Source organism: Rhagoletis pomonella, unplaced genomic scaffold (assembly GCF_013731165.1).
Source record: "Rhagoletis pomonella isolate Grant_MI unplaced genomic scaffold, Rhpom_1.0 Rhpom_scaffold_00008, whole genome shotgun sequence".
NCBI lineage: Eukaryota > Metazoa > Arthropoda > Insecta > Diptera > Tephritidae > Rhagoletis > Rhagoletis pomonella.
Window position 1 is genome coordinate 26,215,263 of NW_023458562.1, and position 14,147 is coordinate 26,229,409.

Sequence of the window (14,147 nt, forward strand, 5' to 3'; positions counted from 1 at the left end):
AGCCATTCAACCAGAAATGAGCCTCATCGCTGAACAAAATTTGTCGAAAACACACATTTCGAACCGAACACTGATTTTGGTAATAAAATTCAATGATTTGCAAGCGTTGCTCGTTAGTAAGTCTATTCATGATGAAATTTCAAAGCATACTGAGCATCTTTCTCTTTGACACCATGTCTGAAATCCCACGTGATCTGTCAAATACTAATGCATGAAAATCCTAACCTCAAAAAAATCACCCGTTATGTTTAATTTACTAGATGTATGTATGTATGAATGTATGTATGTTTAAATATTTGTAAGCTGATGCTTTGCATACATTTTTATTTGAGGGCACACTAAAAGAACTACGTTACAATTTCAAATGCGCTTAATACGTTTACAAATGTGCACGCGTTTTAATTTTATTTTTTAATATACATACATTCATAGCCGCAGATTTTGTCTGCCAGCAGTTGTGTTTGTTAAAGTTTTTAATTATATTTGTCCATTTAATTGGAAACGGCGATATAAACTTAGTAAAGAATAAATGAAAAAAGCAAAACCTTTTGGAATAAAATCGCGCCCAGTTTATAAGTGATTAAACTAAAATCCTTTTTGAAACTGCTTCGATTCGATACGCTGCTGCAGCATTTCCAGTTGTCTTTTTGCTTCGCATTGTGGAAAGTTCGTCATTTCGTAGTACTGTGGGGCTAAAGTGAGTAGCCATTCCGCTGTTGAAAGAGATATAACAAATATTAAGTGTTTTTGTCAATTCGTTTTCTTATTCCAACTTACGCTTAATATCTGTAACTGTTCGTATATAATTTTTCGTAGTCAATACAAATTCATTGTAGATTACCCAATCGGGTTTGTGGTCCAGGCAGGTAGACGGATGCAGCTGCACATTTTGATTGTCTTTTATGGTCAAATAGTGACCGGTGCGCTCTAAATGCGCCACCTGCATGAAGAATCCCTGCACCAACGCCTTACGTATATTGACATAATAATCTTTTGATGTGAATTCAGTGCTGCTGCGTTTCAAATTGAAACGATCCATTATACGTGCAAGCTGTTGGCGTACATTGTCAGCTGATTTCAACGAACGGAAATTTATGAAATTCTCATAAGACCAGTTGGGGTCCTCGCCACCTAGGGAAAAGTATTAAAAAAATAAATAGTAAACGAAAAAAACCACCCACAACAATTCACAAAAACCTACTCTGTTTGAAAGCGTGGTAGACGTTCAATAACGTTAAGTGATCACCGTCGATGTGTGCAAAACGCATCTTTGCCTCATCTGCAGCCTTCTTAGCCTCATTCGGACGCACAAAGCATTGTGGCACTGTGTGGTTGTTCGTGCAGATAATCAGATACAAAATTGTAACAAAGGAAGAGAGAGAAAAAGGTTTGGTTTTGGGTTGGCGGCGTCAGGGTATCCATTGAACGCAGCACAATCCCACACAAACGCAGTTGAGTTATGTTTCACAGGAAATTTGATGATTGAAGGAGAGTCCTATTTTGCTAATCAATTTTGGGCAAAATTCTTCAACTTTTTTGTATTATTTTCTATATTTTTTTAGTTTTTTGAATATTTAAGTGATTGCAAACGTCTGTTGTTAAGTGTTTAAATTTTACACCTTTCGAACAATTTTTGAGCAAGGTACGCAATTGGCAACTAAAGACATCGCCTAAATTGGCAAATAAAATTGGATTTTCGTTGAGTAATTTTGTCGTGAGTTTCAAGAGCGATTTCTGTAGATGTGCAGACAATAAGCACAAAATATTTAAACCATTTAGCATATATGTATGTACACATAATTTCGATAATTTTTAGGTAAAATAAAAATGAAAGCATGTTGAGGTAGTGGTTTAAAGTTTCATTATCGCTTGTGAAACTGTTTTCAGTGGTGAATGCAAAAGACAAATGAGTTGGAAAAATTTTTCTTTTGCATTTTTACTAAAAATAAGCATGCGACAGTCCTAAAATGTTAGTGAGATGTTGGTAAAAAAAAAATAAAAACTGATTAACTTGCTTATATACTGGGAAAAATTTTTTGGAAAAAGTAAAGAGTTTAAAAACTGTAAAATACTTTACAATTTTAATTTCAATTTACTGTGCTAAACAAAAACTAAACTTATACCCAGTAAAGAATTTTCCAGGCAGCAAGGGCAAGGTAAAGTTTTAACCATGGAAATACAGTGGTGAAAGAAATAATAGAAACTTTTTATTTCGACAAGTTTTAGCTGTATTTTCCTTTGCTTATTAGATGTCTCATATCTTTTATAAAAGTCTGGCGCATTATATAACAATCTCCATTTCAAACTTTGTACAAAAATTATGAATATTCAACAAACTTTACCAAAATCGCGCAAAAAATTTCAAACTTTCTATTCATAATTAAAAAAAAAAAATTGGGTTTCCAGTTTTATAGCCCATTAAAATTTAGTAGGCTAAAGTACAAATGCAAGACGCTAGAAAACCGTGTTGATTTTAAATACTTTTTTTTTTGCTGACGCTGCTATGCATTTTCTTCCACATATATCAGCCCATCCGCAGGGCGTATTCGCGTATAAATCCACGCTTTGCTTGAGAAGGCAGCGAAAGATTCATTCAACTGCACGGCTAGTCCGCTCGCACACAGTGAAATCAATTGGACGCACACTACAAAAATGCTCTGCAGAGGATGCCCACCTCTGCTTTATATGGAAGAAAATGCACAACACGGTCAGCAAAAATCTTAATTAATTTGATTACTTAATTTGAATAGAATATAAACTGCATACCTAAAATTTTTCTAAAAAGTAGGAAAATTTAAAAAAAAGTTAGAAAATTTGGAAGATTTTGGTAAAATTTGTTGAATTTTTATAATTTTTGTACAAAGTTTGTGCGGGTAATATATGAAACATCGAATTAGCACAAAAATGATAGCCAAAACTGGTCAAAATATAATGTTTATATTATTTCTTCAACCACTGTATATTTACAAACCGTCGTTTAAAGTACAAAACCGCATATCGTCGTTCGGCGAAACCGCTTAATTGATATTTTTTGCCAAAAAAAAATGGGTTTGCTCTCAGGAGCTGTTGGCTCAATCGTACTGAAATATACTAGCCAGAAATGCGATTGCTTTATAAAGGAGAGAACCATTTTGAAATATGAGTGTTTTTACTCTCTACTAAATAATCTATGCACCCTCTCATACGCGGTTTTGCCCTATGTTGATACGCGGTTTTGTACTTTAGACGACGATATGCATTCTTCGCGAATAATAATTCAAATTTAAACAGCGAAAGAATCTAAGAATCATAAGGCTACTCTCCCTAATAAATTTAACAGTTTGGTCGATAAATCGATAACAAATAAAAAAGCTTAAAGCACACATTTAATATTAATGTGCGCATTCTCACCCGACAGCATAGCCGTAATTGATAGTATTTCATTTGAGCAATTATGCTGACAGCTAGCAATTAACATTTTAGCCAATTGCGGATCCAAGGGAAATTCTGACATAACCGCACCCAAATCGGTTAAATTGCCATCGTCATCCAGCGCAGCCAAATAATTAAGTAATTCCAGAGCACGCATAAGTGTCTCCGGTGCAGGTGGATCCATAAAGTCGAAGTGCACCAAATCATCAATGCCAAGTTTTTTCAACTGCAATACCACGGTACCTATAAATATCAAAAATATATAAAACTATATATAAATTATCTGTTAATAACTAAACTTTAACGTATTACCTAAATTTGAACGTAAAATTTCAGGATATGTATTATCCTGCATCTCGTTTTTGTATGCCTTCTCTGTATACAGACGAAAACATTTGCCAGGACGTGTACGACCAGCACGACCTGCGCGTTGCTGGGCTGATGCCTTTGAAATGGCTGATATTAGTAAACTCTCGACACGTATACGTGGATTGTAAACTTTTTGTTTAGCAAAGCCAGGATCAATAACGAAAACTACACCATCAATGGTCAGCGATGTTTCAGCGATGTTGGTGGAAACGACTACTTTACGTCCAATGGAACCGTTTGCATTACGCGGCGGTGCAGGTTCAAAAATGCGTTGTTGCAAATTTGGCGGTAAAGTAGAGTAAAGGGGAATACATTTTAATTCGCCCACATCCGTGCCCAAGTTGTCTGTTTCACGCTTTATACGTTTGCATGCCTCCTCGATTTCCTCTTGACCAGTTAAAAACATTAATACATCACCTAAAAATATTGGAAGCGCTTGTTAAATATAATGTAACAAAATAACTACATTAATAATACCTTCAATATCTTCACACATGTGTATCTGTATGACTGTGCGTATAGCTGCTTCTAAATAATCGCGTTCTGGTTCAGGCGTATAGAAAATTTCAACGGGATGTGTACGACCTGGTACGTTCATTAAAGGTGCATTATCGAAATACTGTTGAAATTTGCCTGCATCTAAAGTAGCAGACATGACAACCAATTTCAGATCGTTTCGTTGTCTGATGACTTCTTTCAAAACACCCATCAAAATATCTGTTGCCAAAGTACGTTCGTGGGCCTCATCCAACAATATTACTTGATATTGTTCTAGCATGGGATCGGACATAGCCTCACGCAACAACATACCGTCTGTCATGTACTTCAGTACTGTTTTCGGTGATGAGCAATCTTCAAAACGGATGGAATAACCAACCTCCTCACCAAGGGTGACATCCATTTCCTCAGAAACACGTTGCGCAACAGACATAGCGGCCACACGACGTGGTTGTGTACAAGCAGTGCCCTTCTTTCCTTTTGACATGGCAAATTCAACGCACCATTGTGGAATTTGTGTGGTCTTGCCAGAACCAGTTTCACCCACCAAAACTATACTTTGGTGTTCATTCAGTAGACGCATAAAATCTGCTTGATATTCGAAAACAGGAAGTGTAATTCGCTTCTTATATAGGTTGAAATAGCGCTGTGTAAATGGTTTCAGGTTGTAAGGATTTATAGTGCCGGGCTGCCGCGAAGCGCTAGCTACACCAGCAACATGAGCCACTGGTGTAGGATTGCTAAATGCGGACGTAGTCGTATCGAAATCTCTGAAATTTTGAAAATGGGCACTTTTAACAAACAATGTACATTTTTTGCGGTAATTATAAATGTTTAGAAAAGCGAAATAAATGTCTACTATAAAAAAAATGGAGGCACTTACTTCTTCGACTTCGTGTTATACGTTTCGCCCACTTCTATACGTCTTTTCGACATTTTCTGGCTTAGCGATGTTGACTTAACTTTGCAAAAATGAAAATATTTACACAAATGCGCGTTTTCAAACGTTTAAAACAGATTTATTCCAAAAATGCAACCAGAAAACACGCGTTTATTTCCGAAAGCGCACCTTTTTGTTGCAAAGAAAAAATGCGAAGTTGGCTGTGATCACAGTATAGGCAGTAGCAAACAGCGCTGCCAACTATTTTCGAAAAAAAACAGAAAGAAAGAAGCTGAATCCAAAAAAACAAAACAGTTAAAAAATAGGTAGAAATACTTTTAAGCAATTCATTTGAATGATATATATAAATGACTGATTTTATGAAGGATTGAAATGAAGTGTATTTATAGTCTCTTTTGTGCAAAGTGCCTGTGCCAATTGATAGAAAAGTACTCCGAATTTTAAATTTTTGACAACTATGAGGCAGAGCAACTGTCAAAAATTTCCACCAGTAAAAAGTTTCGAATTGGCACTGCAGAAATGTAATAGGGAATTTACATGAGGCGATTTTTCAGGCGATTTTTAGTTGAAAGCAACAATCGCCTGGTGTAAACAGCCTTTCAACTAATCGCTTACAATGAAGTTGGTCGGCTCCCTACTTTCGTTCAACTTTTGGTTCAACTAATCGCCTGTGAAAGTTGAATCATGTAAGGATAAAGACAAAAAGCGTATCCAGTTCATTTTTCTACACCAAAGCAAGGCACATTAAACAAATAGTAGCAGTACAGTGAACACAACCCTGCCATGTATTTTGTTGTTGCTATAGAAACGTAGAATGTCAAAAAAAAAAGGAAACACGTTCGACCAATCAAAAGCAAACAAGAAGGATGCTAATGTACACAGTGCAGCGAACAAAGGTGGAGTATTCTATCATTCTTGGCTAATGTACGTATATGTGAATGTGTATATGTAGCAAAGTTTGATAATTTAGATTTTTCACGAAATAGAAAAAAATCAAAACTGCAGCTCTGCTGCTACTTCCGAAAATGACCTATTCATTTAAACAAATTAATGCCCGATAAACAAACAAAGAATACTGGTGGAAATGTCGCGTTTATGTCGTTTTGTCGCAGTCTGTAAGTATGTATGTGTGTAATTTAATCATAAAACTAAGTTTTTTTTTAATAAATCCAGTAACAAGCCTGGAAGGTTCTAATTTATACATAAACGCAATACTTGATTTTTCGTTTAAAAAAATTTTGGTTTAATTTCGATAGTACTATCGTTAGTGAGAACTAAAACTATCGAAAATATCGAATAGTGTCACTATCGATAGTTTGACAACTCTATGCAACTCTGTATAGGCAAACTGGAAAAACATAAAATCGGTGCTAAAGGCGACTTTGTGAAAAGTGCTAGAAAATAAGTTAGTTTTTCGTCGTTTGTCTTCGTAGCGTATGGACGTGTGAGAAGTTGCAGCGGAATTTTGGAAGTGTTGCTGAAGAGTGGTGGCAGTTATCAATTTATCTGGTGTTCGACGCATAATATTAGTTTGAATTTATTAAAGTTATAGTTGCTGATTAAATTTGTTAAATACAATATAGGCACATTATTGTACACCTGAGTAGAGGTGTGTGAGCTCAAATTGTCGTTTTTATATCGGGTGAGTGCTTTTTCTGTGGCTGAAAATTTTCTAAATTATAAGTAGCGGTTGTTTCATACACAAAATGGCGGACGCCTCGGCGTCGCCGAGTGATGCCATCATGGCCGGCGTGTCTTATGGACCAACGCCTGCTATTATGGGTAAAAACGCAAAGACTAGAAAAAAAGGGAGACCTGCTCCAATTAATGCCAAAAAGAAGAAAGATAGTGGCATGCAAAATGCGAATTCCTTACTAGAAAACTTCTCTGATTCTAGCGAGGATATTAATTTTGTGCAAAATGAGCCTGAAATTCCACTTAGTGGCATGCTCGTGAAGCGTGGTACGTACAAGTTAGTTCAAACTAATCCCAGTGAAAATTGTGATACTGTGTCGGGTACAGTTATGACCAAAATTGTTTTTTGCGAGAGTGATGGTGAAGGTAAGGGGATTTGTGCCAGTGATGAGGGGGCGCACATGGAAATTGGCGACCAGGGCAAAATTAATGGAGATGATGGGGTTTACTTAAATTCCGGCAATTGCAATAATAGGACTGAAAAGAATAAGGCGGGTGTGACAAATGTGAAGAGTAGTGACTGCTCAGCGTTTCCCGATGGAAATGCTGTGACTAGCCTTAAGCAAGTTGTTGACGACGTTTATCGGACTGAGCATACGGCATGGAACACAGGTGGGGTACAGGTGATGTCAAATGAGCGTGGAGTTAAAGGCGCTGTTTCCAAAAATCAGAATAAAGAGTCTTCAAAAACTGGTGATAGTGCTGGTAATGATAGTGGGTACAGTCAATTATATCAAGTTGGCTATAGGGGGGAAGCTATTGTACTTATGGACACTTCCAAAAGTGTTAATTTTGAGAACAAAAGGTTGAAGAATGGACTTTTTTTATTTGATAAAATTCGGAAATTTAATTTAGAAGGGATGGACAACATCCTAGCCGTTGGAAGGTCCTTGTACAAGGTATTTTTCAACTCGATCGAAAATGCAAACAAGAGTGTTAGTAACAGCAAATTAAAAGAGATGGGTATTCGGGTTTTTATACCGAGAAGTTTTATGGAGACGTATGGAGTAATACGACAAGTGCCATTGGATTTTCAAGAGGATGAGATTTTTAACAACATGCAATCCAATATAAAAGTTAAGTCCATTTCTCGCATCACGAGGCGGGATCCGGACAATAAAGATAGATTTTTACCTACATTTTCTATCAAGATTGGGTTTGAGGGTAATGCGATCCCTGAAACTATTAAGATTTTTTGCGTGAACTTTAAGGTGTGCCACTTTTTCCCCAGGGCAAAACAGTGCTTCAACTGCGGGAGGTTAGGCCACACCAAATTATCTTGTAGAGCCAAAAACCGATGTATCATTTGTGGTAAAGACGAGAGGTGTGTAGGAAAGTGTACTGGAAGTGAGACTAAATGTATTTTGTGCGGTGGGGATGATCATGTGTCTGTCAACAAGAATAAGTGCCCAAGTTGGGAAAAAGAGAAAAATGTAATTGAGATTATGACGATAAAGAAGATGTCGAAGCGCGAGGTCTATGACTCTTATGGGGATACACTATCCAATAACAGATTTTCTATTTTAGAAGATTATGGTACAAATTTTCCTGTATTAGGTGGGAATGGTGGAAATATACAAGATAATGAGGTTATAGTTAATAGGACTCTGACTAAGAAGAGGTATAATCAGGTGACAAAAATGGATGTGAGGCAGGAAAGGGTAGTAAATAGTAAAAGCAAAAGTACTGAGATAAAAGGAGGTAGTAAACCGGTTTTTGAAAATACTAAGTGGGAGAGAACATCGGAGATTGAAAAGCTGTTAAATTTGTTAGTTGAAAAGTTTAATATTCAAGCGGATGAACCTATATTAAAGGTTTTGAGTCTTTTGGTTAAAGAAAATGTGAATGACAGACTTAAAGTTAGTTCAATCAATGATGGCAGTAAAGATTTTACAACTTAATTGTCAGAGCCTGAAAGCGAATCGTAGCTACATTGAATATTTTATTGAGCACAACAGTATTGATATTGTTGTTCTCCAGGAAGTGTTTTCCTTGGGGGATATTAAAGAAGGTCACAAGTTAATAGACTTTAATTTAGTTATTAAGAATCGTCCTGATGGATATGGAGGAGTTGCTATAGGGGGTAGGAAGAATATAAAGTTGCAGCGTGTAAGGTTTAATACAGTACATGACATAATAGTGGTTAAAACTACAAATCTTGATAGAAATCTGTTGATTGTTTCAGCATATTTTCCGCCTGGAACGAATAGGTTTCTTTTGGATTATGAGTTGAGTAAATTGTTATTGTTTTTGGATGGTAAAGAAGAGGTTCTGCTGCTTGGTGATTTTAATGCCAAAATGCGGGACTGGGGGTGTAATAAAGACGATCCTAAGGGTAGAGTGCTCAAAAATGCTACTATGAAGGCTGGGCTGGTATGTTTAAATAATGGCAATCCGACTTTTGTGGTAAATAGGGTGACTCAGCAGGGTTTATCTGTGCTGGATCTATCGTTCACAAATATTTCTGGAGGGTTAAAATGGGAATGTAATCTGGGATATGTTGGGGGAAGCCATCATAGGCCTATTGTTATTGAAGTAGAAAATGTAGCTAAAAGGCCTTATATGTTTTTGCAAAAGAGAAAACTTGCTTCTGCTCTTGCGGGTTGTGTTGTTAGTGGGGGACTGGATAGTATTGTAAATGCAGTACAAAATGAGATTAAGAATGCGTCAATTGATTTAAATTCTCTCAAAAGATCCCCTAAGGCTTGGTGGAATGAGGAGCTAAAAAAGCGTTTTAGGCTGGTTTTGGCGGCGAGGAAAAAAGCTGCTTTAACGAACCGTGTTCAGGATTTTGAAAAACTCCGACAATTAGAGGAGGTGTGGAAGAAAGAGGTAAAAGAGGCCAAAAGTAATAGTTACAAATCTAGAATAATGCAATTGAATGAATGTCCAAACTCTGGTGATGCTTGGAGATTTGTTAATCAAGTTAAAGGAGGTAGATATGGTACTAAGTGGATTAGTGAGGATAATGGCAGATATCTCACCCATCTTAAGAATCAGGTGGATCAGCAGGGTGGCAACAGTGGTTGGCGAGTCTTAAGTGGACCCAGTATGGTTAATGAAAGAGATGAGGTAGTTAGTTTCTTGGTTGAGGATCTGGATGTAGTGTTAAAACGTAAAAAGAAATCTGCTGGGGGAGCTGACAGAATTACGTTTGATATGGTCAATAAACTGCCATATGAAACGAAATTATGTCTTGTGAGAGAGTTAGAATCTTGTTTCAATAGTAACATTGTAAAAGAGGAGTGGAGAACGATTAAGATTGTTCCGATTCCAAAAGCCAATAAAGATTTAAGTGATTTCAGGAATTTTAGGCCGATTTCATTACTTTCTGTTGTGGTGAAATGTCTGAACATGTTAATTAAGGATAGATTGAATAATTGGGTTGAAAGCAACAATATCTTACCAGGCAATAGCTTTGCGTATCGCAAAGGGAAGTCGGCCTCGATGTGCCTAAATGAATGCTTGCATTGGGCTGGTAGGCTTAAACAAGGGAAAAAGAAAGTGTTTATGTGTGTATTAGATATATCTGATGCTTATAATTGTGTTGATATCTCACTGCTGGGGGAAATTTTGGCTGGGTTTAGGGTGGAAAATAAGATTCGTAACTGGGTGGTAAATTTCTTTTCCAGGAGGGTTTTGGTTTTGGGAAAAGATAGGGTGGAGGTTTCAAATGGTCTTCCTCAAGGTAGCTGCTTATCGCCACTGTTGTTTAACCTATATACTGCAAGTTTGCACTGCTTGGGTGATGATAACATAAAAGTCTTTCAGTTTGCTGATGATTTTGCGCTATTATGTAGCGGGAACAGTTATTGTGAGGCAATTGATAGGTTAAATTTTAAGTTAAATGAAATTAGAACCATGCTTAATAGCTTAAATCTGAATATTAATGTCAGTAAAACTAAATTTCTATTAATGAATTCAACTAGTAATAAAACGTTTTCGCTTAGACTGGATGGGACGGAAGTGCAGCAGGTAAAGAGTATTAAATGGTTGGGTAGGACCATTTGTGCTAATGCGTCAATAAGTAATCATGTGGATAAGGTAAGAAGCGCTGCAAGCTCAGGCAAAAATCTGATTAAGAAGCTTACGACTATTAAGGGGGGGTTGGAACCCAAAGTGGCTATCAACTTCTATAAAGCCTTTATTAGAAGTAAAGCTGAATATGCCAACACGACTTATGCTAATGCTCCTCGAGGGTTTAATAAGAAACTGCAGGGTATTTCAAATGATACGCTAAGGAGGTGTCTAGGGCTTCCACCAAGTTCTCCTATTCATGCGAGATTTGTATTGGCTGGTGAGCTGCCGCCTCTTAAAAGGGCGGAATGGCTTGTGGCCAAGGAATTAGGCAAGCAATGGCTTGTGAATGAAGAATTGAGGAAAGATTTGATGGGCGAGAGCTCTGTTAAATCGAGCTACAGTTTTATTTATTCCAAGTTTCGACATCTATTTAACAAAATTAATGTAAATGTTACTTTTAGTAGACATACTAATTTTCGTGTGGAGAGTTCTTCTTTGGGAAGGTCCAAGTGTGAGTTTAGTAAAGAACAACTTAATAGCATATTCAGATATAAATTTAGCAAATGGGCTGAGGTAGGGTGTTATCTGTTGGCTACGGATGCATCAGTTGTGAATAATGTTGTAGGTTTGGCTTTTTATGACCCTCAGCAGAAAATTTCGGAAATGTTTAAGCTGGATGGGAAATATTCATCCACGTTTGGAGAGTTAGTGGCGATTAGACAAGCAGTTAGCTTTTTACTTAAAAAAAACATAAACAGGTGGGTCATAGTCACGGATAGCCTAGCGGCGGTACGTTTGATAGGAAAGAAGGCTTCTACAAATTTTATAGTTGCGTCCATTCACAATATGATTGCTAAGTCAAATTGTGTCAGTGCCATGTTGGTGTGGGTGCCTAGTCATGTAGGTATTGGAATTAACGAAAAAGCGGATCATTTTGCAAGGGCTGCAGTTAGTGAGGGATTACCCATCGAAATGGATCTCACCTTGGGGGAGGCTGTATGTAAGATTCAAAGTGCTATTTGGACTGAGTGGGAAATGGAGTTTAGAGAAATTAGTTGTACTAAAGGTAGTTTTTTTGCGGGTAATATCAGTGATATCAAAAGGCGTCCTTGGTTTACTGACAAAAAATGTAATTTCGATGTTCATGATATCAAATTAGTTAACAGGTTGATGATGGGGCACACATATGGTAGGACGTTTCTTAGCAAATTTCTAAGAGGTGTAAATGATTTATGTGATGTATGTGGAATCAGAGAGACTAGTGATCACCTTATTTTTCAGTGTAGTAAATTTTCAGCCGCTAGAAGCACGTATACCTTTTTTAACAATTGTAATAATTTAAAAGATTTTTTTTAATAATTCTAATTTGTATCTTTTTAGTGAGCTAATACACTTTCTACACAAGGTAAAGCTGGACAAAGTCCTTTAGGGTTAATGAGATTGAAATATACATTAATAATAATAAGTATAGTAATATATGTGTACATATAGTTATGTATATTAGAAGAGTAGAGTTTGGAAAAAAAAAAAAAAAAGAAAACAAAAAAAAGATAAAATTTCGAGTAATTGAAATTCGTAGTGGTGATTTTTATTGCAAAAGACTGTTCATTAAATGATTGTATTGCATTTGTATGGCTGTGATTCGCACCCTTGTAGTGCTTACTAAAGTACAATTCGAGTACAAATTATTAAAAAAAAAATAAAAAAAAAATAAAAATAAAAAATATATAAATAAATTAAATTATAAGAATAATATTAATTAAGAATGGAGTCAATGTATTCTGTTTAAAAAAAAAAAAAAATGTAGATTACTATTTTTTTTTTGGGTGTAATCCCATATTTCTGAAGTGCCTAAATTGCTTTGTGAGGTCAGTTTAAGTTACTTAGATACGTTTTTACTTCTAATTTTGTCACTGTGTAATTCTTTGCGTCTTAGTTTTTCTGTTTCTAGTTGTAAGCCACCACTCTTGGTCTTCGTGGGATCTTCCCTTCGCTGGACCTGCCTGTGTGGATATACGCTTACGACAAAGACGAACTAGAACTTGCTAAAGTTGTTTGGACAACCTGGCCCCTGAGGTTAATAAGATACCTGGCCAACGTTTTAATGTCTGACGACATTGCTAATTAAAAAAAAAGAAAATAAGTTATTTAACTTAAAAACGCAAAATAATTGGTGAAAACAATGCATTAACAACCTGAAAATCCGTTGGCATATTTGGTGTACACTTAGCAGACGCCAATATGATGGAAATTCCTATACAAGTAGCCGTGAGAATCTACCCCTGCTTACCACCGGCTGCAACAAAAGTATCAGCACCACTACCATCAGCTGGCAATGTAGATACCAGATCGAATTTAGGGGCAGATGTGGATTTGGAATTAACAACGCAAAAAGACGATAATGGTAATTTTAGCACACAAGTAGGCGACGAAAAAGTGGAAACGGTTTTGCCAAACGAGCCATGTGCAAATGAACCCTCGAACTTCTGCGTGCAAGCCATTCCTATGGCAGCGCCAGCTTTTCTAAATGCGGCACCTACAGCTCTGCCTGGACAATTGGACATCGGCATAGCTGCCGGACTAATGCAGGTAGGACCGCATTCCTTCCCAGTGACTCATGCTCTTCCCTTGGATTGCACGCAGAGTCAAATTTACCACCAAACGGTATTTCCGCTGATCAGCTTGTTCATGGAGGGATTCGATGCATCGGTGGTAACATATGGTCAACGAGGTACGGGTAAAACATACACACTTTATGGCCCCGGTTTGAATTGTGTATACGGTGAGTCTGAACAGGGCGTTGTGCAACGGTGTGTGCGAGAAATATTTGCGCACATGGCAAACCATCCAGGTAAGTTAAAAAAATGTGCTTTTACTTATTCATAATAATATGATTTAAAACAGAACGTACCTATGCTGTAAATATCGGTTGGGTTGAGATAATCGATGATGTTATACAAGATCTTTTGGGCGTGGGCAATGTGCATTGTGAAAGTATCACCGATGTTTTCCATTGGTTACAGCAGGGTTTAACGGCTAAACAGCAAACGGCGACCCAATATGAAGAGGTTACCCCCAGAAGTCATACCCTTTTTACGCTTACACTCGAACAACAATGGGTTTCAAAAGAAGGTCTCATTCAACATCGCTTATCCACAGCTAGTTTTTCCGATTTATGTGGCTCCGATCGTGTATTTATGTTAAATTCTTTGGATCAACCAACCAGCTTGCCCAAAGATGTTGGTCTGCAAAC

General features: G+C 36.9%; 2 protein-coding genes across 2 annotated transcripts in view; both read right to left on the reverse strand.

Moving 5' to 3' along the window:
- Positions 1 to 248: 248 nt before the first annotated feature.
- LOC118744540 (putative pre-mRNA-splicing factor ATP-dependent RNA helicase PRP1) lies at positions 249 to 5,435 on the reverse strand (the record flags this gene model as incomplete). The annotated part of the gene is given in 7 exon segments (XM_036477652.1): positions 249 to 713; positions 778 to 1,131; positions 1,202 to 1,324; positions 3,391 to 3,654; positions 3,724 to 4,197; positions 4,258 to 5,048; positions 5,162 to 5,435. Coding segments are annotated over 7 exon segments (2,187 nt in total). The 5' UTR covers positions 5,215 to 5,435.
- Positions 5,436 to 14,089: 8,654 nt separating this feature from the next.
- Positions 14,090 to 14,147, reverse strand: part of LOC118745240 (kinesin-like protein costa) — a 1,336-nt gene continuing 1,278 nt past the window's right edge. The window contains exon 3 of the mRNA XM_036478767.1: positions 14,090 to 14,139. Coding sequence (XP_036334660.1) covers positions 14,090 to 14,139 — 50 coding nt within the window. The remainder of the gene's footprint in view (positions 14,140 to 14,147) is intronic.